The sequence below is a fragment of the Rhinoraja longicauda genome, chromosome 15 (assembly GCF_053455715.1).
Source record: "Rhinoraja longicauda isolate Sanriku21f chromosome 15, sRhiLon1.1, whole genome shotgun sequence".
NCBI lineage: Eukaryota > Metazoa > Chordata > Chondrichthyes > Rajiformes > Arhynchobatidae > Rhinoraja > Rhinoraja longicauda.
In genome coordinates this window covers 26972627-26998983 of record NC_135967.1, presented here as the reverse complement: position 1 = coordinate 26998983, position 26357 = coordinate 26972627, and the positions used below count along the sequence as shown (strand labels likewise).

General features: G+C 41.1%; 2 protein-coding genes across 2 annotated transcripts in view; both read left to right on the top strand.

The window, feature by feature from the left end:
• Positions 1 to 11: 11 nt before the first annotated feature.
• On the top strand, positions 12 to 16962 carry tyw2 (tRNA wybutosine-synthesizing protein 2). Its single transcript, XM_078411946.1, has 8 exons — positions 12 to 226; positions 3409 to 3498; positions 4307 to 4475; positions 5926 to 6124; positions 7500 to 7650; positions 10208 to 10317; positions 11399 to 11556; positions 15220 to 16962. The coding sequence occupies exons 2-8, from the start codon at positions 3443 to 3445 to the stop codon at positions 15778 to 15780; spliced, it is 1404 nt and encodes a 467-aa protein (XP_078268072.1). The 5' UTR covers positions 12 to 226; positions 3409 to 3442; the 3' UTR covers positions 15781 to 16962.
• A 4394-nt stretch (positions 16963 to 21356) lies between these two features.
• The window catches only part of sytl4 (synaptotagmin-like 4), a 58729-nt gene continuing 53728 nt past the window's right edge, over positions 21357 to 26357 (top strand). Inside the window, exon 1 of the mRNA XM_078412344.1 lies at positions 21357 to 21437. The gene's annotated coding sequence lies outside the window, so the exon portion shown is untranslated. The remainder of the gene's footprint in view (positions 21438 to 26357) is intronic.

The following is a 26357-nucleotide window of genomic DNA, read 5'->3' as shown; positions in this document are numbered from 1 at the left end:
TGTCCCGCAACTCCGTTCCGGGCAGCGACAGGGTACGCGGGTCCACCTACGACCAGTGGTAGTTTTATTAAAACAATCGATTGAAGGGTATCAAAAGGTGCAGAAGAAAACTTCAAGCCTGGGATGCAACGCTAAGTACAGTTTGGGTTTTTTGCGACATTGAATTAGGGGAGAGGAATCGTTTCCAGAGCAAAATCGAACTGGGATGCTACCAGATGTAGACCAGGTCAGGGATTGGGTTTTGTGGACGATATGGTTCTGGTTGTTCAATATTTTCATGTTTGATTTATTACTTAAACAACTTCATGATTTTCATGACAAGAATGTGCGAGATTTTGGCTGAGCAGGAGTACATTTCCAGACACTGACCATCTTCCTCACCTTCACAAATACAATTTTAAACCATTGACCAAGGAAGAACCATCGCTGAGATATCTTAAAGAACTAAATTCAATTGGTTATTAAAAAAATTAAAATCTCTAGGTACTACAAATACCCAGCAGGTTAGGTGACATCTGCAGAGGGAAGAATAGGGTTGCAGTGTCAGGTTAGATTTCTGGCATCTGCCGTTTTTTTGTGGTTTTTAACTTTTTAAAGTTTAGCCACAATAATAAATCCTACTAGTAGTGATCAAATAATTGTGGAATTTTATAGTACCAGAAGGAGGCAATCAGTCTATTATTTCTGTGCCAGGTCTTTGGTAGAATTATGCCATTACACAACACTATATTTAGGCAAGAAACTAGAGGCTGAAGAAGGGTGTCAACTCGAAATGTTCTCCCATGAGATGCTGTCTGACCTGCTGAGTTACTCTGGCACTTTGTGTCCTTTACTATACCACGGCTATTTTTTTTAAAATAATAGCAATTATTAAGTATGTTGATGCTTTATGTTTAAATATCTCGGACAGAAAGTGAGTACAATTTCTGTTTCTTAAAACTGAAGCAGATTGTCATGAAGATGTTTTGAATTAATACATAGGTATTCGCATTCATCCACAGTCACCTCCTTTCAGTAGAAATCAGACATTGACTTCCAAATCCATGAAAAAAGGCCTGGTGTTGGTTGTTATTCAATGTATGGATCTCAGTACTCCTCTGGATAATAATAAATGTTGCAGCCCTGAACTAAATGCTTTGGTGTGTGATGGACGTCATTTTTATGCAGCAATTGTGATCACCTTGTCATGTAGTTTTTCCTTAGTAGCTGAATGTGGAGCTATTAATCAACAGCCAATCTACTCAATAAAAATTGTATACTTTTACCATTTGATGGCACTTTCAGGAAAATTGGTGAAAATGTTGCCAATTACAAACATACTGTTGAAATTCCCCTTTATCACAACATGCAGTTCAGATTGCTTAATGTCTTCTTCTTGCGTTTGAGGCAGCAGAAGTTATGAAGCTGCTTCTGCCTCTGCTGTCTCTGTTTGTTGTCGTTCGCCTGACTGAGGTCAGTTGACAGGGCTCACCATGGGGAGGTTGACAACGTGAGCCCCATTGCTTAATGTAAAAGAACCGCATCACCTTTCCTACCTGCTGATGTGAAGGGGTACCGTGTCAGAGTCTTCTTCCATGGCCAGAGTCTGAGTGCCACTGCACATTGCCCTCAATGCACTTGCATTGGGCTTGAAATTATTAGCCATCTCGTCTGGATGGGCTTGAAACTTTAGCCATCTCTATTGTTGACAGTGTACTATGTTTACATATTCTGTTGTGCTGCAGCAAGCAAGAATTTAATTGTTCTATCTGGGACATATGACAATAAAGCACTGTTGACTCTTGACTTGACTCTTGGATTACACGTGAACCAAGATGTTCAAGAAACAAATGCAGTGATCTTCATTGTGCTTTATCCCAAACGAAATAATACCTTGTTGAAAGTACAATTTTAACTAATAGTTGACGTTACTCTTCCTGCATTTGAAATTAAATTTTTGCATGTGTATTGCACACAATGTTTGACTGTGCTTAACTGTTTCTGTGTAGATAATTACCTAGCCACAACAATAACTGGAATCAAGGCTGTTTTGTTTGTTGGGAATTATTATATTATGGTTCACTGCAAAACAAATTATTGAGTGAGAGAGTATCAGTGCCTCTTTGTAAGTGTGTCTCCAAAGTATTTATTGCTACTTGATGCATTGAAGATAAATCTCTCAAGGGGGACAATTATATCCAATACTGTTCGAAACCTGCAGGTGCGGTTGCATCAGCCTGTGTGTTTTGACCCCGGGAATATAAAGGCAAAAAATCTCTGTGCTGAATTCCATCTGTTTTTGATGTTGCTAAGAATTGAATTAACCACGTTGCTGGAAAATGTTTCATTTAGTTGGACTGCTGCAATTGTTCAGAAAGGTTTGTGCAGAAGAACACCTTTAACCACAAGGTCCATCGGGCAATAGTCTGGCATAAACGTCCTCAAGGCTCTGCAGAATGCCTCTTCCATGGAATTTTCAATCAGGTTCCAAACCCTTTCCTTTCAGCTATTGTGCAAGGACTCCCTGTGAGATCCTTTACCCACATCCAGATTCACAATTCCATCATAAATTCCATCAAAACACTTGCAAGGGGATGAGATCGTTATCTATCTTCTTCTGGATTGTACATTAGTGAAAAAAGAACCAGAGGGGTAACTTTTTCATGAAATGGGTGGTAGGTGTATGGAACAAACTGCTAGAGGAGGTAGTTGAGGCAGGTACTATAGCAAGGTTTAAGAAGCATTTAGACAGGTACGTGAATAGGACAGGTTTAGAGGGATATGGGTCAAATGCAGGCAGGTGGGACGAGTGTAGATGGGACATGTTGGCCAGTGTGAGCAACTTGGGCCGAAGGGCCTGTTTCCACGCTGTAAGACTCTAAAAGAAACATTGGTCTTTGTTGTGCATCAATCCAATCAGCAGCAATTCTCAGGACCCCAGCCTCATGGGGCTGTAACGAATAACACATTGAGACAATTATTAACAGCTGCAAGAAGATTATCGATTCAGTGAAAGAAACCCCCCTTGCGTGACAAAGCTGGTCTTCCAGTGCAAGGGAACTCTCCGTACTTGTCTATTGCAAACAAGTACATTCGAAGGTCAAAGATTACATGTGGATATCAAGGATTACACGCCGAGGAACACACTGAACTTTGTTGCAGCTGTGGTTGAGGTTCATCGTGATAGGTTACAGTTTATGTATCTGCCACCATTGCTCACTGTGTGGCTGGAAATCCTTGAACTTTTCACTCATGTAACTTGAGTAAAAGAAAAAATATCACCTCAGTTTAATGTGACTGTTGTGATTAAATGTCCTGCACTGTGAAAAGCGATAACAAATTTACTGTATACTATATAAGGCAACATTTATGAATAAAGTATATGTTTGAAAGGATAATTAATTAGTCTATATTCTAATGCTTTTTCAGGTAATATAAGACTTGCGATTATGGAAACCTGAGCATGCAGACTGAAAGAAATGCAATTGTGACTCAAGCCCAGTTTGCACAGCAATACAGGTGATTCGTGGAAGAGTTTTATTTATTTGATCATGTCTTGTCAAGAGGGAAACAGACATATTTTATTTAGATATTATTATTTGTAATTTTCCACAGTTGACACAAATATTTTCAATGTTTTCAATAAAATACTGAATATTTTACATCCAACAATAGGTTTTTCGGGTTATTTTTTTCCAATACTTTATGATTTCCAGGGTTAAGTATTATTATAGGAATTACTCTTTTAAAAGAGAGAATTCTGGCTACTGCCATGGCTACTGCCATGAATACACTAGAGTAACAGGAACAAAGAACCGGGACTGAAAATGACACTATGTCCATTGTTTCAAGAAAAGATCACCCTGCCAATTCTCTTCATCCCTCCTCCTTCTCACATCGGCATGCGGCACTCTAATTTATTCACTTGGGTACCTTACAACCAATGGTATGAACATTGAATTCTCCAATTTGAAGTAATATTCTCCCTTCCCTCTTTCTTTCCCATGCCCCCCCCCCCTCCAAAGTCCCAACCTGGAGGCCTCCCATTTCTTCCATTTCCTAACACCCCCCTCCTCACTCATTCACTCTGCCCTATTCTCCCCCTTCAGACACTCATCTCTCATCCCATGACCCCCACTACAGCAACCTTCCACCCTTCTCACCACCATGCCTGTCATCAAAGATTCAAAACACCCATTAAGTTTTAATAATTGCAAAGTATTGTTAATCTGGCAATTCATTTTAAAGGAACCATTAAAATATAGTCTTCCTTAATCGCTGATTAGAAAGTGATATTTACGTCCTTGAATTTAATTTCATCCCACAGAGAGTATTTGGAGAAGAATGGCTTCTTAGACACAACCATCCGTCTCCAGAAGCAACCTGATGGCTCAGTGGCATTGCCTGTGCTTTGCAATAAACTCAACCAACTCGACCATCTCAACCTCTGTGACACCGTGGCTCCAGGAAGTACATGCACTTTCACACTGTTGAAGGTGAGATTTCTTTTGTGGATGGGACACACAATAACACAATCCTTTGGCCTTTCAGACAAGATTAGAATATCTGATCATTAGACAGTGATTGCAAATAGCAAATTATTCATGTTAACAGAGTGAATGTGATCCATTCAGAATGAAGAGAAGCCTACCTTTCACTGAGTTTCATGTTTGGAAAGTATTTTGTGTTCTCGTAATTTTTTATTACATGCACGGTCCTTTGAGACTATGCTTGCTCTCAGAGTATTTCCATCAGTCCCATTCCAACACCTATTTTCCTGCAAGCTACTTTCCCTCACATGCCCAATAACTACTCCCAATTTTCCTGTTATACCAGGGATAATTTACAGTAGCCAGTTAGCCTACCAGCACGTTTAGTTTAGAGATACGGCATGGAAACAGATCCTTCAAACCGAGTCAACGACGACTGTCAATCATCTATTCACACTCTGTTATCCAACTTTTTCATCCACTCCATACACATTAGGGACAATGTTTTACAGATGTCAGTTACCTACAAACCCGCATGTTTGGGGTGTGGGAGGAATCCAGAGCATCCGGAGGAACCTTACATGGTCACCCATATTCAGAATGTGCAGAATGTGCAAAGTCCACATAGTCAGAATCCTAGGTTAGAATTGAACCCGGGATGCAGGAGCTATACAGCAGCAGCACTAACTGCTGCACAACCAGGATGTAAAGCTGAACCTCCTGTTCGTACAGTCTGTGATGGAAGATCACAGAACTCAACATGATGCTGTCTGTCCTGCTGAGTTACTCCAGCATTTTGTGTCTACCTTCGGTTTAAACCAACATCTACAGTTCCTACCTACAACAATCAGCACGTTAAGGAATGGTGCGTTTGTGTATTTGTCTCATCTGTACTTGCTCTCAGCTCCACGGTGAACACAAGTGTTATTAACCTTCACAGACGAGGCTAATCTTGATTTTTGCTCTTTTGTCTGATATCAGCTGAAGTAGCAACGAGGTCCAGGAATTACTCATTTTGGATGGACTAGGAATTTCTGATTGCAGCATGGGACAACCTACGAGGAAGGCATTGTGTGTATGAATATCAGATGAGAATATGATCAATATCAACTGCACATGATTCACTGTTATTCAGTAGCCCACTACCTTATATTAGGCAAATGAATGAGAAACTAGAATGTTGCCTAAATTGTTGAGTGGTATCCCAATAATAGTTATTGCTTTCCAGAGTAGAGGGAATAAATAACGTCTGACATGGTGGCGAGTGCCATTTATTTCAAGACTTGAAGTGTGGCAGCAGAACAGCAAACATGCACACTGTAATAAATAATTGATCTTTTCATTATATACTTCTTTACCCACCATAATTAGAACTTGTTCGTCTTCTATAATCAATTTTGATGCATGCCTGCTTTTCAACACTGAATCCTGAATGTTTTACGAATATACATTTCAGAATCCAATTTCATCCAAGAAGGCTTTGGTAAAATCGTGTTACCAACGGCTGCAGGAAGAACTCTGTGCATTATTGAAACACCATGGTGTCCTTTGGACTGAAGAACTCAGTCATGATGTACCTCAAGTGTGGAAGAGGCATGGAGACATGATTGTTCTGAATGAAAGTGCATTCCAGGCAGAAATCTGGAAAACTTTGGGTGAGATTTAAATCTTGAACTATGCAGCATAAGTACAGGAATCATATTATACATATACTCTTTTGTGAACTCAATATATTTCCCCTTGACTACATTTCCCAGATAACGTTTGCAGATAGAATGTACATTAGCTATTTTGAATCGACCACTGGAATGCAAACATGGAACCTGCTGATATACTTTTCCTTCTGGAAGAAATGTACATGATGTCCACACTCCACATAACAATATAGCTGAGATCAGGAATGAATAATCATGTTGGTATTCAATCTGTCTCAGCAAATTCAAGGAAATAGAATATCCTTACCTTAATCTTTTCCTGAAAGCAGAGGGATTGCAAATGTCATTTCATGCACCATGAAAATTGTTTCCCCAAGATTGTAACATTGCACAACTAACTATGCATTAAAATAATGCCCCTACATTAATGGTGGTTTGGAGGATTAGAGCATGTACCAGGATATAATCTCAAAATGTTTCCAAGGAATCAAAGTTAGCTCTGATAGAAGATAAGTATTCCTGCTTTACATTAAATGTGCATTTTTTTCTCCTAAAGTAATGACATTTGGAAGGTATGGGACCGTGTGCTTCAACACAGGAATAGAAAGAAAATCAGAGCCAGTTATATGATAGTTACTGTTGACCATTTGCCAACTGGGGGGTTGGAATTTATAGAAGATGGGAATCCTGTTTATTGTAGAAAAAACATTTTGTGTTCAATTTATTTTTGAAAGGCAGAGATAAACTGATAATATCAGCTGTTTAAAAAACTTCAATTTCTCAGTTTGCATACATTACACTCAAAATCACAGAGTATGATGGTGGTGAACTCTTGATTCAAATATGGAAGCTGCAAAGCTGCTAAGTTCTGGATCTTGGCAATATTCAAAAACTTTGCCTCTGTTGTTCTTTGAGGAACTGTTTCAATGATTTGCAACCTTTTGAGAGGAAATAAAATCACCACCTCTGTCTTAAATGGGTGACCCCTACTTTTTATATGAAACATGACCATCCAGTCCAGATTCTTCAACAAGAGACACCCTCTCTTGATCCACCTTCTCAAGACCCCTCAAGTTCACACAAGTTTCAATCAACTCGCCTTCCAGTCTTCTCAAATGCAGCAAAAACACATCTAGTTTATTCAATCTGTCCGCATAAGACTGGCCATCTATTCTAGGTTACAAAGTTCAGTAAATTTTCAAGGGGCACCACCTAATCTATCTTCTTATAAAGGCTGTGTGATTCATGACAGACTGATCTGAAAATCAGGGAAGCAAAATTAAGGAAGTAATATGAAAATCATAAGTTAAAATTTATATTCATTTTTAATACAAACATAAAATGGTCCTGGTTTTATCATGTTCCAATTGTGCAGAGCCAGATGTGTGGCACGTGGTTGCTAAGGCAGTAGGCGTAAGACGCATTGCAAAGGCAGGCAGAATAACTGCGGATGGCTTTCGTACTCCAAGGGTGACTTTACTGCTGGGAGACGATGCTTGGGTCCATCACGTTGACAACGGCATCAGGTGAGAGCAGAATAAACATATTTAAATGACAACCAACTCCTTGTTGTTTATGGGTAAATATGATTCCTCATCTGTATCTACCTGTCACTTGCCAGGCTTTGTCCTGCCCCTCCTCTCTTCCAGCTCTCTTCCCCGTCACCACAGTCGGCCTGAAATGTAACCTATCCATGTTCTCCAGAGATCTGCCTGACCCGCTGAATTGTTCCAGCAATTTGTGTGGTTTTTAAAAATATATAAACTAGCATCTGCAGTTCCTTGTTTCTACATACATTAATACTTTATTGAGCACTCAAAATGTATTCCCAAGAGCTAATTGAATCAGCTCTAAAGCAGATATTTATACCATTACACATGAAGGTGCATAACCAACAGCATTATTTTTCCTCATTTGATCACCAAATAAATATTTAATTGAGGATAAATACAGAGCATTACAGAATAATTTATTAAACAATGGGACAAAATAATATAAATGCAAAAATTGACTCATGAACACAGTAGGTGATGAACTAAAAGGAGCTAAAGGTGGAAGGATGGGCTGGGCTATGGTTCATTCTTAGTGGGAAGATGGGACAGGTTGTGATTTCCTTTTTGAAAAAGAGAATGGGGATTAACTGTCCTCCATCTCATCTTCTTGTCGCACATGTCTCTAAAGCAGGGAGTGCAATAGAGTACAACTCCCTTCAACAAGTAGCTGTGCTCAGAAAATGGGTCCGTAACTTACTCGTTTTTTGAGATGCCTTCCGAAAATTTGCTGTGCTTACAACTGAAGTCTCAATGTCATAAGCCTCCACAAGGTGTACTCCAGATCTGGCAGTTTCACATCCAAAGTGATGTTTTTTCTTGACACTTTTGATGCATTACCTGCACCCTTTCCTTGCTCACCATCTTTCTGACATTCTGGGGTTAAAGGCATCTTTTAACAAAGCTACAAGTACTGCAGCATGTGAACATGCTACTGCAATCCAATTGGCCAAACAAGCAATTATCTATTGGAGATTTTTGTTTTAAAATGCAGATGCTAGAAATCTGAATTATGTATTGGTTCTAATTGGCTGAGCTTCAACTTGCGTACAAAACGTCCATTGGCTGAATGGTTAAATTATGTACTTCACTCTCTTGTTTAGCACCAATGATGCTATTTCATTCATTAGCCAAATGTTTTTTTTTGTAAATACATGCGTCCATCCATGAGGTATCTACCTCTGCTTCCCAACTCCTCCTCTACCACTCCCTCTCTCCTCCCCTTCCCCCTCTCCTCCCCTCCCCTACCTGGCTCCATATGCCCATGATCCTTCACCCCTCCTTGGTCCACCAATCACCTCTCACTTCTGTCCCTGTCTACTCTTTAAGCTAACTATCTCCTCTCGCTTATCTCAGTCCTGATGCAAGATTTCAACCCAAAATGTCAAACATTCTTTTCCATTCACAACTGCTGTTCAACTCACTAATTTCCTCCAGCAGATTGTTTGTTACTCCTGATTCCAGCATCAGCAGTGTCCTGTATCTCCACTGATGTTATCTATGTTTCACCTTCTCACCAGATAGATCCGGTAAATAATCCTTGAGTCTTGAATGTAAGTAAATGTGACAGGAATTTTTACTCTCAGCTCCAATCTTGTCATGACCTTAATGATCAATTACCTCAAAAGTCAGGGGGGTTTTGTCATTGAATTCATTTAAACCAGATCGATAGACTTTGGAATATTTAAGGAAGCAAGGTTTGTGGGGTTAACGGAAAATGGCATTGAAGTAGATCATGAAGTAGTTGCAGAGGATGTATAAGAGCTTCTTTTTGTACCTCATTTAAAATATGTTTAATCTGACAACTGGAATTAATTTAAATAAAGGGGATCGGCAATATTTATTAAATAATTTCAAGGTATCTGTAAATTTAACTCAGAACCCAGTGATTGTCACACAGCAAATACTTACTTACGTTGCAAATATGAATGGCGGATTAGGTTTGAAGGTCATATGGCCTACTCCTTTTTCTTGTGTTCATGGGTTTTAATGTTTCTTAACAATATAGCTTGATTTATTTCAGCAATTATGGAAAAAAATATAAGACGCGCTTTTCCTGTCCTCAGAGCATCCCAGTGTGTTACTGAGAAGTAAAATTATAGTTGCATAATGGCCACTTTTGTACAGCATAACAACCAGATCATCTGGCTTTGAATATGGTAGTTGAGCTAACAATGCTAGCTATAAGGAAACATCTGCTTCTCTCTGACTAGTTGCAAGAGATATTTATGTTCTCAGAACCCAGTGATTGTCACACAGCAAATACTTACGTTGCAAATTTAAACAACAGTTTTTAATTGCAATTTACAGAAACACTCAGTTGTAATCTATGCATTATGGTGTGGTTAGTGAATATGAAACAGAAACATCCAGGTTGTAGAAATAAATCCTCTAGAATTTAAATATGCCATGCCACTATTCAGTAAAGTTTTTTTGCATTCAAATTTTTTTCTAAAATTGTTGTTCCTTCTTCGAGTGATAATTACATTCACAAAACTGATGTAGTTGCGTCTCTAATAATTTGCCTTTATAGATACACATTTGACATTACGAAATGCATGTTCTCCTCTGGGAACATCACCGAGAAGCTTCGTGTCAGCTCTTTTGACTGCAGAGGGGAGGTGGTTGTGGATCTGTATGCAGGTAACATTGAGAATTAACAGCTGAGCCACAATGAACTGCACGGGCATATGGCATGCATAGATACTATAAAATCTAACTGCTTGTAAATATAAGAGGTAGAACCTGGCTTAGGATAATCGCCTCTTTGTGCCTGCTTTGTCATTCAAAAAGACATGGGAGAGAGGGGAAGGAGGCTAGATAAAGTTCATTTATAGTTGCATAACTCCTTAATAGATTGTTATGTGAAGTCTTGTGGATAGTATTATAATTAGTCTATATTGCAGTTTAACATGATCAAAAATACGTGTGAGGCTGTCTTAGAAATATATTTTCCTATTTCCTTTGGAAAACATTCAGAGGTTGTGTCCTTGCAAATTAGCAATTGAAACAAATCTTAGTTGACCCATGTGGGACATTTACTATCAACAGTGACAATCCACTTCTGTTTATCTTGGGCTCTGTTACAACTACTGACAGAAGGGCCAATGTAAACTAGTTTCTTTCATGATTCTGTTTTGAAGATCAAACTGCCTCACCACTATTAGGTCTTATGGAAAAATATATTCAGTATATCGTGACTCCCACATTCTTAGCACATGCTAAAGTGCATTTCAGCCCTATTCTTGAAGTACACTGTTATGTAACACTTTGGAGATAAGGGGGGGTGGGTGGGGGGGTGGTACAATTGTAAACTATAACTATATTTGTATACTCATAAAGGGAGTATCCAATGTGGTTTGTACTGTTAGCATTAAAATAATGTGGCTCTAAGTCCAAGCCGATCAGTGATCCTAGAACACTAACACTATCGTATGCATTAGGGACATTTTAGAATTTTACCAAGCCAATTAGCCTACAAACCTGTACGTCTTTCGAGTGTGGGAGGAAACCGGAGCACACGGGAAAGTTTACGCAGGTCATGGGGAGAAAGTACAAACTCCGTTCAGACAGCACCCATAGTCAGGATCGAACCTGGGTCTCTGGCGTTGTAAGGCAGCACCTCTACCGCTGTGCCACCGGGCAGCCCTGTCTGACTGGCAAATCAGTGAAATTAGTTGATTACCAATGTGACAAATAATGATAGTTAATTCTATCTGTGCAGGAATTGGATATTTTGTACTACCATTTCTGATGCACGCGGGCGCCGCATTTGTCCATGCCTGTGAGTGGAATCCGCATGCAGTTGATGCACTATTGAAGAACCTGGAACTAAATAAAGTATCAGATCGCTGTAAGGTCCACAGTGGTGATAACCAGCAGGTACTATCTTAAATCCCACTGTTTCTTATCAATGGCATTCTATTTAAATCTAATATGGCTTTGAATATTTGATCTGCAGAAGGGAGACACATTTGGAGGAATAGCTTACTCCTTAGATATAGTTGAAGTCTAAGATGACACAATTTATCAAGACATATTTCCTTTGTTCTAACCATTGCTTCAATTCTGTCGCCAGTTAGCAGCGAAAAGAGAATGCAAGAGTTCAGTGGAAAAGGTAGATTGGGAATTCTGGAGACAAGAGAAAGTGTCCCAAGCAAAACAACTAGGCATGGAAGTGGTAGATGAAGAGTTAGAATTCCTTATGGTGGGGACATAATTGACAAAGTGGAAGTAGAATCTAAGCCTCTGGTGGGAACTGAATTTGAAGGGAGACAAAGATCAGGAGTGTTATAATGCAAGAGCTGTTGATGTTTCAACCTTTAACGTCAGAAAGGTAAAAAGCCTGTTTGAGCACCAAATACCACAGAGAATAAAGTAGATGTGCAGTGCATTACAACAGTGAAATATAGTGTATCGGAGTTATTGCAGAGAGATGCCAACATGCATGTGCCAACACGTGGTATAAAGTGTGGAGCTTAGAGAGCAATAAGAATGCTGCCTTCAGAAACAGAGGATAGATTTAACATACCTGAGATTCTGAGTGGTACCAAATTGTGCAGGGTGAAATTTGAGTAGAAATCTATATGAGTTGAGTTGAAGCCAGCGAGATTTTCTAAGAAAGAGATGTGGTTGTGCAGTGCTTTTTTGTCAACACCTTCTTGAAATCTGTCAGTGAAGGAGAAACCACTGAGGGTGAACAAGGTAAAAGGGAAAGTTGGAAGCAGAGGAGAACTTCCAGGCTGGAATTCTTGGAAGAGAAGTGAAGTGAATTCAATAGTGAGAAACATTAAGACAGGTGCAGTGGGATCTGTGTCAGATTAGGATTGGTCATGACAAGGGTTGCTAGAAACTATTCAACCATTCTGGAACAAGAGGAACATAATAGCTTAGCTTTTGGTGCCAATATTCAAAATGAGCAGACACTGGGATTCAACTTTGTACCATTAACTGCAGATGAGGCTATACGTGGGTTGAATCAACTGCATGGTCATGGGTATATAGGAATGCCATCAACATCAACCTGGGTACGATCCCGACTATGGGTGCTGTCTGTACGGAGAGTTTGTACGTTCTCCCCATGACCATGTGGGTTTTCTCCAAGATCCTCGATTTCCTCCCACACTCCAAAGACGTACAGGTTTGTAGGTAAATTGGCTTGGTATGAATGTAAATTGTCCCCAGTGGTAATGTGCGGGGATCGCTGGGCGGTGCGGACTCGGTGGGGCGAAGGGCCTGTTTCTGCGCTGTATCTCTAATCTAAACTAAACTACATACAAGTGTCCAGACTGGGCGACTGTCAACTGTGCATGAGCCTAGACAAGGGTGTTGTTTATTGCACATTGAGGGTGCCAGTGACTGGATGCATGGTTGTAAAAGTGCCATCAAATATACACACATACAGTGCCCTCCATAATGTTTGGGACAAAGACCCATCATTTATTTATTTGCCTCTGTACTCCACAATTTGATATTTGTAATAGAAAAAAATCACATGTGGTAAAAGTACAGATTGTCAGATTTTAATTAAGGCCATATTTATACATTTTGGTTTCACCATGTAGAAATTACAGCAGTGTTTATACATAGCCCCCCCCCCCCCCCCCCTTTTCAGGGCACCATAGTGTTTGGGACGCAGCAATGTCATTTAAATGAAAGTCATCATGTTTAGTATTTTGTTGCATATCCTTTGCATGCAACGACTGCTTGAAGTCTGCACTTCATGGACATCACCAGTTGCTGGTGTCTTCTCTGGTGATGCTCTGCCAGGCCTGTATTGCAGCCATCTTTAGCTTATGCTTGTTTTGGGGGCTAGTCCCCTTTAGTTTTCTCTTCAGAAGGCATGCTCAATTGGGTTCAGATCGGGTGATTGACTTGGCCACTCAAAAACTGATAATTTTTCAACTTTGAAAAACTCCTTTGTTGCTTTAGCAGTATGTTTGGGATCATTGACTTACTGTAGAATGAACCACTAGTCAATGAGTTTTGAGGCATTTGTTTGAACTTGAGCAGATAGGATGTGTCTATACATTTCAAAATTTATCATGCTACGACCATCAGCAGTTGTATCATCAATGAAGATAAGTGAGCCAGTACCTTCAGCAGCCATACATGCCCAGGCGATAACACCCCCACCACCGTGTTTCACAGATGAGGTGGTATGCTTTGGATCTTGGGCAGTTCCTTCTCTCCTCCGTACTTTGCTCTTGCCATCACTCTGATATGTTAATCTTCGTATCATGTGTCCACAACACCTTTTTCCAGAACTGTGGTTGCTCGTTTAAGTACTTCTTGGCAAACTGTAACCTGGCCATCCTATTTTTGCTGCTACCCAGTGGTTTGCATCTTGCAGCATAACCTCTGTAATTCTGTTCATGAAGTCTTCTGCGGACACCGGTCAGTGACAAATCCACACCTGACTCCTGAAGAGTGTTTCTGATCTGTCGAACAGGTGTTTGGGGGGGTTTCTTTATTATAGAGAGAATTCACCAGTGCTCTCTTTCTTCTTAATGATGTTCCATACAGTTGATTTTGGCAAGCCTGAGGCTTGGCTGAAGACTCTAACAGTTTTATTCTTGTTTCTCAGTCTCTTTGACTTTCATTGGCACAACTTTGGTCCTCATGTTGATAAACAGCAAGAAACGTTTCCAACGGTGATGGAAAGGCTGGAGGAAAGACTAGGCGCTGAGAGCTCTCTTATACCTGCATTAAAGAGGCAATTAAACCTCAGCAATTACAAACACCTGTGAAGCCATGTGTCCCAAACATTATGGTGCCCTGAAATGGGGGGCTATGTATAAACACAGCTGTAATTTCTACATGGTGAAACCAAAATGTATAAAATTATCCGTTAATAAAATCTGACAATGTGCACTTTAACCACATGTGATTTTTTAAATTAAAATCTCAAATTATGGAGTACGGAGGCAAATAAATAAATGATGAGTGTTTTGCCCAAAAATTATGAAGGTCACTGTATGAGCCATCAGTTGTACATGCCATATGCATATCCTCAGAGAGCAGAAATTGTATTGAACTGTAGGGGATGTTCATCCATCAATGTGCAATTGCACCCATGTTCAGGACAATTACCAGAGCCATGGTTCAGCAGAAATACAGCACAGCAGTGATACAGAATTAGGCAGCTAACTTAAAAAATATTTTAAATAGAGGAAATATACATTATCTGCAACATATTTTTTCCTTCCCTTTTTGTAGTCTCGTAATCAGTACAGGTACCATTTTCTGATGGAGGGCCTCTGACCTAAAACCTCAACTCCTTTTCTCTTTCCACAGATGCTGCCTGACTTGCTGAGTGCTCCCAGCATTTTCTGTTTTCTTTCAGATTTCCAGCAAGTGCAGTTCTGTATTTGATTTTCATTAGGCAAACTGTTCATGGGTTACTGTCTTTGGATCCAAAGTCTGCTACTGGGAGACAGATAAGAGCCTATTGGTGATGATGTACCCTTGATGTATAATTTGTAAGTAATGGGTTGTTTGACATTTAAATTTATAATTATTAAGAATTCATTTTGTCTTTTGCAGCTTCTTCTACGGAACCTGGCAGACCGAGTCAATTTAGGTCTAATTCCAAATTCGGAAGAGGGATGGCCTGTAGCTTGCAAATTGTTGAAAGAGGATAGAGGAGGGATTTTACATATCCATAATAATGTCAGCTTGTTTCCTGCGAAGAGAGATTCTCTCGTCAACAAGAAAAATAACAATGCACGTTCTAGCAAGGAACAACCACAGCATCTAACAGAAATGGAACTAGCTAGGAGCAACCTTGAGATGACATCTCCGGCAAGCACTTATGCATTACAAAGCATTGCCATTGAAGAGAACACACCTGATTTGAGATGGAAGGACAAGAAGTCAAAATTTGAATCAAATTGGGGGACCTGTTGTGAAAAGAAGCGAGTTACTCATCCTGAATGGCAAGTTTGGGCAGAATTGACAGCATTAAGAATTAGGAATATACTGGAAACTCATCATAAGAAGTCATGGTCTACAAATATTTTACATATTGAGCATGTGAAATCTTATGCCCCGTATATTGACCATGTGGTACTGGATTTGGTGTGTAGGCCATGTGATGATAATTAATGTGGTTCAGGTGGTTCTTCACATACAAATAATATTTCAGGAAGGATGTAAATCTGAAATCCTTAAATAAAGTGTTTACAGGTGTACCAAACCTTTAAAAGCAAAGTTGCAAATTGTATTACCTCACGGAGCAGCACATTGTTGGCTTAAACATTGGTCCAACGTAGGCAGGTGGGACTAGTGTAGCTGAGACATGTTGGCTGATGTGGGAAAGTTGGGCCGAAGGGCTTGTTTTCAGCCTTGATGACTAATTACATTACCAATGCTTCATCTGATCTGATAAGAGGCATCCAGGTGGTGCTATTATAATTCAGCTTTAATTAGATCAGCCAAAATTTAAGTTAATTTCATTCATAACCATGTCAAACAAGGAGCTTAGTCTGGATTAAAGATAGGAAAGAAATATATATTAAAATCTAAATATGAATGAGTATTTACAATTGGTGTGTTGGTGAAGGAAAACTAGTTGGGCCTCCGTTCAAGAAAGAAGTGAGGGACCTTCTGCCAATCCTTGAGTGAGATGAAGTGTAATGTACATTTGCATCCCTCCCAACCCTTCCGAATTTGGCGGAAAGTTTCCACTTTCTTATTTCATTTCCGCCATTCCGATTTCGCCTCACATTTTTCCGCAAAAAAGTCGGTAATTGCAATTTGTCAATTTGGCCGCTAGAGGTCGCTATGGGTTCCGCAAGAAATCCCCTGCGTCCCGGAAGTCTCCCCGAAAATGTGGCACCAAGGCTGGGAAAGACAGCCAATCTCGACCTCACCGGGACTTCCATGGCCGATCGGTGGGTTGAATTTGCAACCTGCGGCTGGGGCTCTGGAACTCCAACCCAGCTGGAGCCAGCACATCTATCCCCATAGCCGACTTCCTTGGCCAGCTGGATAAACCAAGAGTGACAGAAAATCAGTAGTGGAACTGTAATGAGTAAATATTAAATTTAAGTGCAAGATCATATAACTATATTAATTAATCAAGACGGGGTTAAAATATAAAACACAGCAGAAAAGCCAATTACCACTTTTTTGGGCTGATTATCAATTCATGTGCGAATTTACTTCAACAAGTACTTCCGTAAGCTTAGTTGTGTTGCATATATCAACTCTTTCTTCATAACAGTCATACATTTTATGACCATTGTTCTTTTATTCAATACCAAGGGAATTGGGATGTGTAAGGAAAAAGCAAAATAAAAAAACAAAACAAAACAATTTTTTCTTTGCGTTGCAAAAAGTATTTCTGTTCAATAACCTTTCCATAATTAGCAGAATATACTCATGATAGTATACATTGATAGTATACATTATACATGTAGTCCAAGAACTACAGACTGTTGGAAATAATAGTTGTTTTTCAGATATGAATGTAGCGCAACGCATTTGCACATTTAGCGAGCATATTTTCTTTTGCTCAAAAGTTGCATTACGCACCATATTATGAATTTGATGTAAAATTCTGAATTTTGGACATCAAAATTATGAATTTGTAAAATCAAATATTGGGGAGGGGTCTGCATTTGTTCAGAGATTGGTTGGTTGAATCATCATAATTGTCATAAAGGTGAAAGGATCTGGTCCAGGGAGAAAAGATGAAATCATGGTAGCGCTGAGCATGATAGGGAAGTAGCAGGCTGAAATAATGCTTCTCCCTGGATAATCTTTGGGGTGGAGGCAGGCCCCGCCGCCCGAACACACTCGGCTCCACTCCCCGAATGCCGTTAACATTAACAATCTCCGTTAGCCTACACTGTCCGGGCCTACAGTGTCAAGGTCCACAGGGGCCTACGGGCCTAATTCGGGACTCTCAGAGAGTGTGTGATGGAGGAGTTTAGGTTAGAGATAAAGCGCGAAAACAAGCCCTTCGGTCCACCGTCCGCACCAACCTGCGATCCCCGCACACACTGGGGACAATTTTACACATGCACCAAGCCAATTACCCTACAAACCTGTACGTCTTTGGAGTGTGGGAGGAAACCGAAGATCTCGGAGAAAACCCACGCGGTCACGGGGAGAGCGCACAAACTCCGTACAGACAGCACCCGTGTTGTCGGTTGTCGGTTTCCTCGCACACTCCAAAGACGTACAGGTTTGTAGGTTAATTAGCTTGGTGCATGTGTAAAAGGATTGCGAGAAGAGTGCCGGAGGAGTGGGAGCTGAGGGTGCCAGAGAAGTAGAGACAGGGAGGACCGGAGGAATGTGGAAAAGGTAGGGCCAGAGGAGTGAATAGAGCTATAAGGGTGAGAGGGACGGAGTAGTGGTAGGGAATGCTAGAGCAGTAGATGCTGAGAGGCATGCAAGGTGTGGGTAGTGGAGGTGGTAGAAGAGTGGAGGAGGTGACAGGGCCCAGGAATTGAGAAGAGAAGGCCGGGGGATTGGTGAGAAAGAGGGCCCGAGCTTTTGGGATGGGTGAGAGGGAGTCGCAGGATTTTGGTAGTATGGGCCAAAAGAGTAGAGAGAGAGATACAGACAGGTAGGGGCTGAGAAAAGGCCGAATGTGTATGGGAAAGTACCTATAGATAAGGAAAGTAAAGGCCGGAGAGGGGGGGGGGGGGCATAGAGGGAGGTGTGGGGGAAAGAGGTTTGGAGGAAACGGGGACAGCATAATGGAGATATGCAAGGTGGAGAGTGGGGTGGAGAAGTGGAGGGAGAGTGGGACAGAAGACTGGGAATAATGGGAATAAAGGGGGAGGTAGATTGGCGGAAGAGAGGACTGGAACAGCAGCTATTTGGTGGGATGAAAGTCTGGGAGGCGAAAGGGAACGGGGATTGGGGAGAGACGCCCAGTGGAGCGAGAAGGAGAGAACCGGAGGAGTGGGGAGAGAGAGCAGGAGTGAAGAGAGAGAAAAGGCCCAAGCAAGGAGAGGGAGGGGCGGAGGGGTAGGGAAAGAACAGGCGGGAGGTATGCGGAAGAGTGAGCAGCGGAGGATTCGGGGGAGCAAGTGCCAGAGGAGTGGGGAGAGAGTGCCAGTGGAGGAGGGCCAGAGGAGTGGGTGAGATGGGGGGGGGGGGGGGGGTGATGAGGTGGTGAAAGTGGCCCGGGGACGAGAGAAAAGAGCCGATGAGCGAGGAGTGAGAGGACTGGGATGTGTGGGGGGACAATTTTTGAACAGAGATCTGGAGGAATGAGGTGTTTGGGTGAGGCTGGAGGTGTGTGGAGTAAGAGGGCCGGAGACTGGGCGGTTGGGCGGTGACACACCGGCTGCCCATTGGTCCACGCAGCCCCGCCGCCAACTCATTCTAACCACGGCGTATGCAACACATTTTAACCGCGGCAGTTGGGGAGCGGCGCGCGCAACACAGTGTCCCTCAGTGGGATGCCGATTTCAAGCATTTAGCGCGGGGCTCTCAAAAGCGCGGGGCCCATAGCAAATGCTACTTTTGCTACTATGTTAATCCGGTCCTGGTGAAAGGAAACTTTTGGGCTGTGACAAGTGGTGTGCTTCAGGGGTTGGTGCTGGGTGTCTTGCTCTTATCTAAATTGACATTTTGGAGTATATACAAGGCATGATTAGTAAGTTTGCAGATGACACTAAAATAAATGGTATCGTACACAATTAATTACAGCAGGATATTGATCAGCTGGATAAACGGGCTGAGGAATGGCTAATGGTGTTTAATTCAGAAAAGTACAAGGTGTTGCATTTTGGAAAGTCAAACCAAGACAGAACCTTCACAGTGAAGGCTCTGGGAAGTGTTGTAGAGTAGAGGGATCTAGAAGTATAATCTATATGCCCTGAAAGTGGGTGTCGCAGATCAGGTGGTGAAGCAGGCTTTTGACATGTTGGCCTTCATCAGTCAGGTAATTGAGTATAGAAGTTGGGACATTAAATTACAATTGTACAAGATGTTGGGGAGGCTGCACTTGGAGTATTATGTTCAGTTTTCATCATCTTGCTATAGGAACGATATAATTGAGCTGGAAAGAGTGCAGAGAAGATTTATTAGGATATTGACAGGACTTGAGGGAGAAGTTGGCTGACTTCATTTCTTGGGAGTGCAGGAGGCTGAGGGGTAATATTAAGAGGTGTATAAAATCATGAGCAGAACACATAGAGTGAATGCAGTCTTTTGCTCAGGGTAGGGGAATCAAGAACTAGAGAGTATAAGTTTAAAGTGAAAGAGGAAAAAGGAGTGACACATTCACACAATGTGGTGAATATATGGACAGGCTGCCTAAGGAAGTAGTGGCAGGTGCAATAACAACATTCAAAATACATTTGGACAAGCACATGGATAGGAAATGTTTGGAGGTTATGGGCCTAACACAGGCAAATGTGACTAGTTTACCCACCCAGCAGTTTGCTTTTTTCTTGGTTCCAGATGACAGCATCTGCAGTCTCCAGTGTAACTGCCAACATCTCGACGTTTGTCCTTGCCATTGGCACTCAGTCCTGGGGTAGTTTTACAAATGGTGTTGTGTTGTGTATAAGAATATGATATGCATATTGAATGATTTACGCGGTTGTACGCATGCACGGGGGAGACTCAAGATGGCGAGAACATGACAACAGCACGTTTAAATACTTGTGTGTTTCGAGTTTTATTCTGAGTCTGATTCCAGCACAAATACATAACAATTTGGCGATGAGGATTCCTCTAACAGGAACAGTATTGCAGCCAATTGGAAGCTTTTCTCATGACCGGACATGAAGTTAATGACGCGTTATGTATTTGGAAACTTTGCCGCAAATTTTTGACTGGAATCATGGAACGCACGATCGTCGAGTGCACATCACTCCATCGATGCAACCTACCGTACAAGCAGTACTGTAGCCCTGCAGCGCAGCTCATCGAATCAGCCTATAGCCAGCAGAACATCAAACGTGTTTGCATGAATTATTGAGTTTCCAGTGCCGTGCAGCCAATGGCCCCAAGTCCAGCCACCGCCATCTTGTCACCAGCAACCGCCACCGACGACGAGAAGCCGAATATCCGAGAGCAGACCAGCGCCGGTGATAACGTTAGAACGACTCTTGTTATGTATTTGTGCTGGAATCGGACTCAGAATAAAACTCTGGAACACACCAGTATTTAAACGTGCTGTTGTCATGTTATCGCCATCTTGAGTCTCCCCCGCGCATGCGTACAATCGCGTAAGTCATTCAACATGCATATCATATTCTTATACACAACATGTTCGCACTCTGATGCTTTACTTGTTGGGGGGGGGGGGGGGGGGGAGAACAACGGAGGACCTAGCATGGGGGAGAACAAAGGAGGCCATGGCCGGGATACTTTGTAACTTTGTATGTACCCTTTACATGGCGACTATTTGCATACCTTGGGTATGCAAGCAAAGAATTTCACTGTGACTTGTCACATGTGACAATAAAATATTCAATTCAATTCACTTGAATTCTGCTCAGGGCGATGGATGAGAGAAATCAGTAGTCTTGCACTATACCCTCGCCAGGGGTATATTTCAAGGGATCAGACTGAGCTTAGTGCAGTGCAGTGCTATCGGCTGCCGGAGACTGCGGTGTGTGCGGGAGGAGCGCGATTCCGACCTACTTTCGCCACCAAGCGGCTTCGCTCGGTGTTCAGCTCAAAAGTTTTCAACAATTCGCTTCCGGAAACGGCGGAAGAAAGTCAGAAATCCGACCGGAGGGGATTAGATCTTCTTGGGAGAGGAATTCAGTTGTGTTCTGCACCTGAAGGTAAGTGCATTTTAAAGTGTTGGATTGCTAATTGTGGCGGCCGTGCCGTGTCCTCTCCCGGTGGTGTAAACAATTGAATTGGGTGCGGACAGTCGCTGAAACAGACGGGAAAGGTGGACAATATCTGGAGCAATGTAAATGCTCCCGAGGCGGGGAGAGTGCAGAGTGCTTGTTGGTTGTCATTTCCCTCTCTGCCCGTGAGAGTCAGTGTGAGGTTCAGGCAGGCCAGCGGGGATCACACGCTCAGCTCCTTTCCATCTCACACAACACCTATGTTTGGACTTGCAACTTCCAAATCATTGAAATCAAAGTCGTCCACTTTAACGAATTTCTATTCTAATTGCTAAATTCATTTTATAACAGCGAAAATTTAGAGCGAGGATTTTCAAATGTGCATTTTGCCTCCTTACTGGCACTCCCTACAAAAGTGACGAGTCAGAACGAAATGCATGTGAACCGGGATCTACCTGGATGAGGGATGGTACGATTTCAAAGCACGCTGAAGGCTTTTGGAAAACACAAGAATTGTCATTTTCAAAGCCTGTGATCTCTCTTGTACTTATGACAAAAACAGGGGGATTTAATTGTATTTTGTGTGCAGAACAAAGATGTGTATGGCATTGCGTTTAACTTTTACACTCGGTGATAGAAATTCTTATTTACTTTTTCATAAACTTGCATCGTATATTTTTAAATGATTATGTTGTGTCCAGGTAAACCACAGTGTGAAAGCAATTAATACTGGAAAATTGAACATTTGAATTAAGTTTATGTGAGAGTTTTAAAAGAATAGGAGGAATAACAAAGTAAATCAAGAACTTTTGTAACAATAACCCCCAATTTGGATTTTAAAGATCTGGTGACAAAGTTGGCGATTGTTCATCTTGTGTAACTTTTAACAGACTCGTCCATAATTTTTTTAATTGTGCTGCCTCCTGAAACTGCTGGAGACAGGTTTGCACTTTTAACTCCTGTTAAATCCTGTTAGAAGCTGGATTAATACTAGTCTAAGCTATGTTATAAATCCAAAGACCTATTTGAATAATTAAAAAGTAGGGGACAATTTGGCCTCTGGTGTCAATACTAATATTTCATTTAAAGTTATCAAATGAAATCATGATGCCCTCGTTTATTTCCAGATTTTGGTGAACTGTTTTTTCTATGGCTAGTGAAGTGAAGCAGGAATAAAATGTAGAATCTCATTTGCTCCATCAAAGTTTAGTTTAGTTTCACGTCTGCTTGCATGCCATCCAGTCAAAGAAAAGACCATACATGATTACAAGCAAGCCATCCACAGTGCACAGATAAAGGGTATAACATTTAGTGCAAGATAAAGTCCGATTAAAGATAGCTTAAAGGACTTCAATGAGGTAGATGGGAGGTCAGAACCGCACTCTTACTGATGAGAGGATGGTTCAGTTGCCCTATAACAGCTGGGAAGAAACTGGAGGTAAACGTTTTCAAACTTCTGTCCCTCAATCTGGAGGTATGCATTTTCAAACTTCTGTACCTCATTGTAGAGGATGATTTGTCACCTATCCTCACTGATTGTGGTCAGTTGTTGAGGATGTCGAGGATCCATTTGCAGAGGGGAGTGCTGACTCTAAGTTCCACGAGTTTGGAGATGAACTCGTTTATACCCGCAGTCTCAACATTGAATATTGTTTTAACCTCTAAAATAGTTTATTGCTATCCTTTGTTTGGAACCTTTCTTGAAATTTATTATTAACAATACAGCAATCTCAGCTAAGGAGATTCTGCCTTCAGCATATTGGTTGGACTAGCAATACATGATATCTGCCAGTACCTGTGGCACAACTTGATGAACAGAGTTGACTTTGCAAAATTATAAAAGGAAGTTACATCATATCCCTCCACCTGAAAGCCAGAACTGGTTTCAGAGTTAATAAATAATGTTTTATAATAAGATATTACAATTGATGCAAATATGTGACCCATTCGATAACATAAATTATGAAGGTATTGAAATTCCATACAAGCTCCCTAACTTACTATTTATACCATCCTACCCTGTCTTCACATCCTTCTCTTACCTTCTCCCTTTTTCTGCACCAAACCTCAATGCATCAGTGCTGTTTGATCCATTCACTCTGTGTGGTTGCATCATTTATTCTCACCATCGTTTAATCAAGAAATTATTCACACTTACTCAATTTGTCAAAATCCTATTTATTCTTTCTAGTTTACACGGATGTGAAGAAGCTGTTTGTTAACATTCATCTTTTATAATTTTGAAACCCGTCATCATGTCTCTCAGTCCAGAGAAAAAAAAGTCCCAGAGTATTAATTTATGACCTTGCCTGCGTTTCCTGCTCATACTCTGGCAAACATTTTGGAAGCTTTCAAAATTCACAGCAGTGTCATGGCAAGATTAACTTTTTTTGCACCTCACTGCTGTTTGCTTAACTTTGTTGTATTCAGACTGACTTCCTGGATTAATAAGTTACTGTAGTATAGAAAGAATTGAATGACTTTAAAAGAGTTTGGAATTTCCCAAAGTCAAGAAACATTCTATGCAACTGCAAGCTTTTCTTCCCCTGCTCCTGTATTGGACCATCAGTACAACACAGGCTTATTTAGCTCATTGTGTTCTTTGTTTTCAGCTAATTTCTTGGTGTCAAAAGGGTTTAAAATTGCATTGGAATTGATCTTGGGCGGATTGCTGATTATAATACAAAAAGATAGCCAAACATTTATGACATGCATGCAAGCAACAGTCAAGGTAAAGGAACCACTTGGAGGTAGTGACCATAATATGATTAGTTTTAATCTGCAATTTGAGAGGGAGAAGGTTAAACCAGGAATGTCAGTGTTGCAGTTGAACAAAGGGGACTATGAAGGCATGAGAGAGGAGCTGGCCAAGGTCGAACGGAAAAGGATCCTAGCAGGAATGACGGTGGAACAGCAATTGCAGGTATTTCTGGGTATAATCCAGAAGATACAGGATCATTTCATTCCAAAGAGAAAGAACGTTTCTAAGGGGAGTAAGAGGGAACTGTGGCTGACAAGGAAAATTACAGATGGAATAAAACTAAAAGAAAAGATGTATAACATAGCAAAGAGCAGCGGGAAACCAGAGGATTGGGCAACTTTCAAAGGACAACAGAAGGTAGCAAAAAGGGCAATACGGGCTGAAAAGATGAGGTATGAAGCGAAGCTGGCCAAGAATATAAAGAAGGACAGTAAAAGCTTCTTTAGGTATGTTATGAGAAAAAGATTAGTAAAGACAAATGTGGGTCCCTTGAAGACAGAAACGGGTGAAATTATTATGGGTAACAACATCTAGATTTAGACAACATCTATTGTCTAAATGGCAGAAGAGTTGAACAGGTACTTCGAATCTGTCTTCACTAAGGAAGACACAAACAATCTCCCAGATGTACTAGAGGACAGAGGATCGAGGGAGACAGAGGAACAGATAGAAATTTGCAATAGGCGAGAAATAGTATTGGGTAGACTGATGGTTGTCAGATTAGGTAAAGGGGAAGTGCAACGAGGCCTTGGTGTCCTTGTGCACCAGTCACTGAAAGTAAGCATGCAGGTACATCAGGCAGTGAAGAAAGCTAATGGTACGTTGGCCTTCACAACAAGAGGATTTGAGTATAGGAGCAAGGAGGTCCTTCTGCAGTTGTATAGGGCCCTGGTGAGACCACATCTGGAGTATTGTGTGCAGTTTTGATCTCCTAATTTGAGGAAGGACGTCCTTGCCATTGAGGCAGTGCAGCGTAGGTTCACGAGGTTAATCCCTGAGATGGAGGGACTGTCATATGAGGAAAGATTGGAAAGACTGGGCATGTATTCACTGGAGTTTAGAAGGATGAGAGGGGATCTTATTGAGACGTATAAAATTATAAAAGGACTGGACAAGCTAGATGCAGGAAAAATATTCCCAATGTTGGGGGAGTCCAGAACCAGGGACAACAGTCGAGGAATAAAGAGGAGGCCATTTAAAACTGAGGTGAGAAGAAACTTTTTCAACCAGAGAGTTGTAAATTTGTGGAATTCTCTGCCACAGAAGGTAGTGGAGGCCAATTCACTGGATGAATTTAAAAGAGAGTTAGATAGAGCTCTAGGGGCTAGTGGAATCAAGGGATATGGGGAGAAGGCAGGCATGGGTTACTGATTGTAGATGATCAGCCATGATCACAATGAATGGCGGTGCTGGCTCGAAGAGCCAAATGGACTCCTCCTGCATCTATTTTCTATGTTTCTTTGATCCACATTGCACACTGGGGTGTTATCATTATTGGTTTCACTGTGTTTTCAAAGCTTAGAAACTGTGTTCACTAAATTGATTCCTGCTTGGAATGAAGGTTCTATCGCAAAAACAACATTAAACATGAGGCGTGACACATATTAACATTCCATGATGAAATCAAATATAAACCATTAGAAATAGGCAATCTCCTCCAGCCAAAGATCTACCCCAAATACAATTAAAGACAAAAAGGTAGTAAAGATTGTCATTTGTTTTGCTGTAGCACCATTTTTGGCAAAGGAGAAAATAAGAATAAAGATTGGTTTGAGAACCAAATGTCTTTAAAGGAAGAGCATAGCTTGCATGTTGCAGAATTTAAGTACAAATGTAAAATGTTATATTTTATCGAAATATATTGTGTAAACAAATATTTGCATGTTCATTATATAAATAGTATTTATTTAAGACAAAGTTTGACCATCCTATTTTATTAGCCCGTAGGGTAAATAGAGATGTAACATTTATGAAGTAGGAGCATAACTCTCTTAAATTAAAACAGAGTGTCAATGAAAATGTAAGGGGTGGGGTGAGCTATCATAAGATCTTACATAATGTATAGAGGCTGCTTTCTGTCAATGTGAAGTAAAACTGGTTTGACCTCATTGACACAACTTTTTGCACCTTTTGTTGTCGGCAAGGCA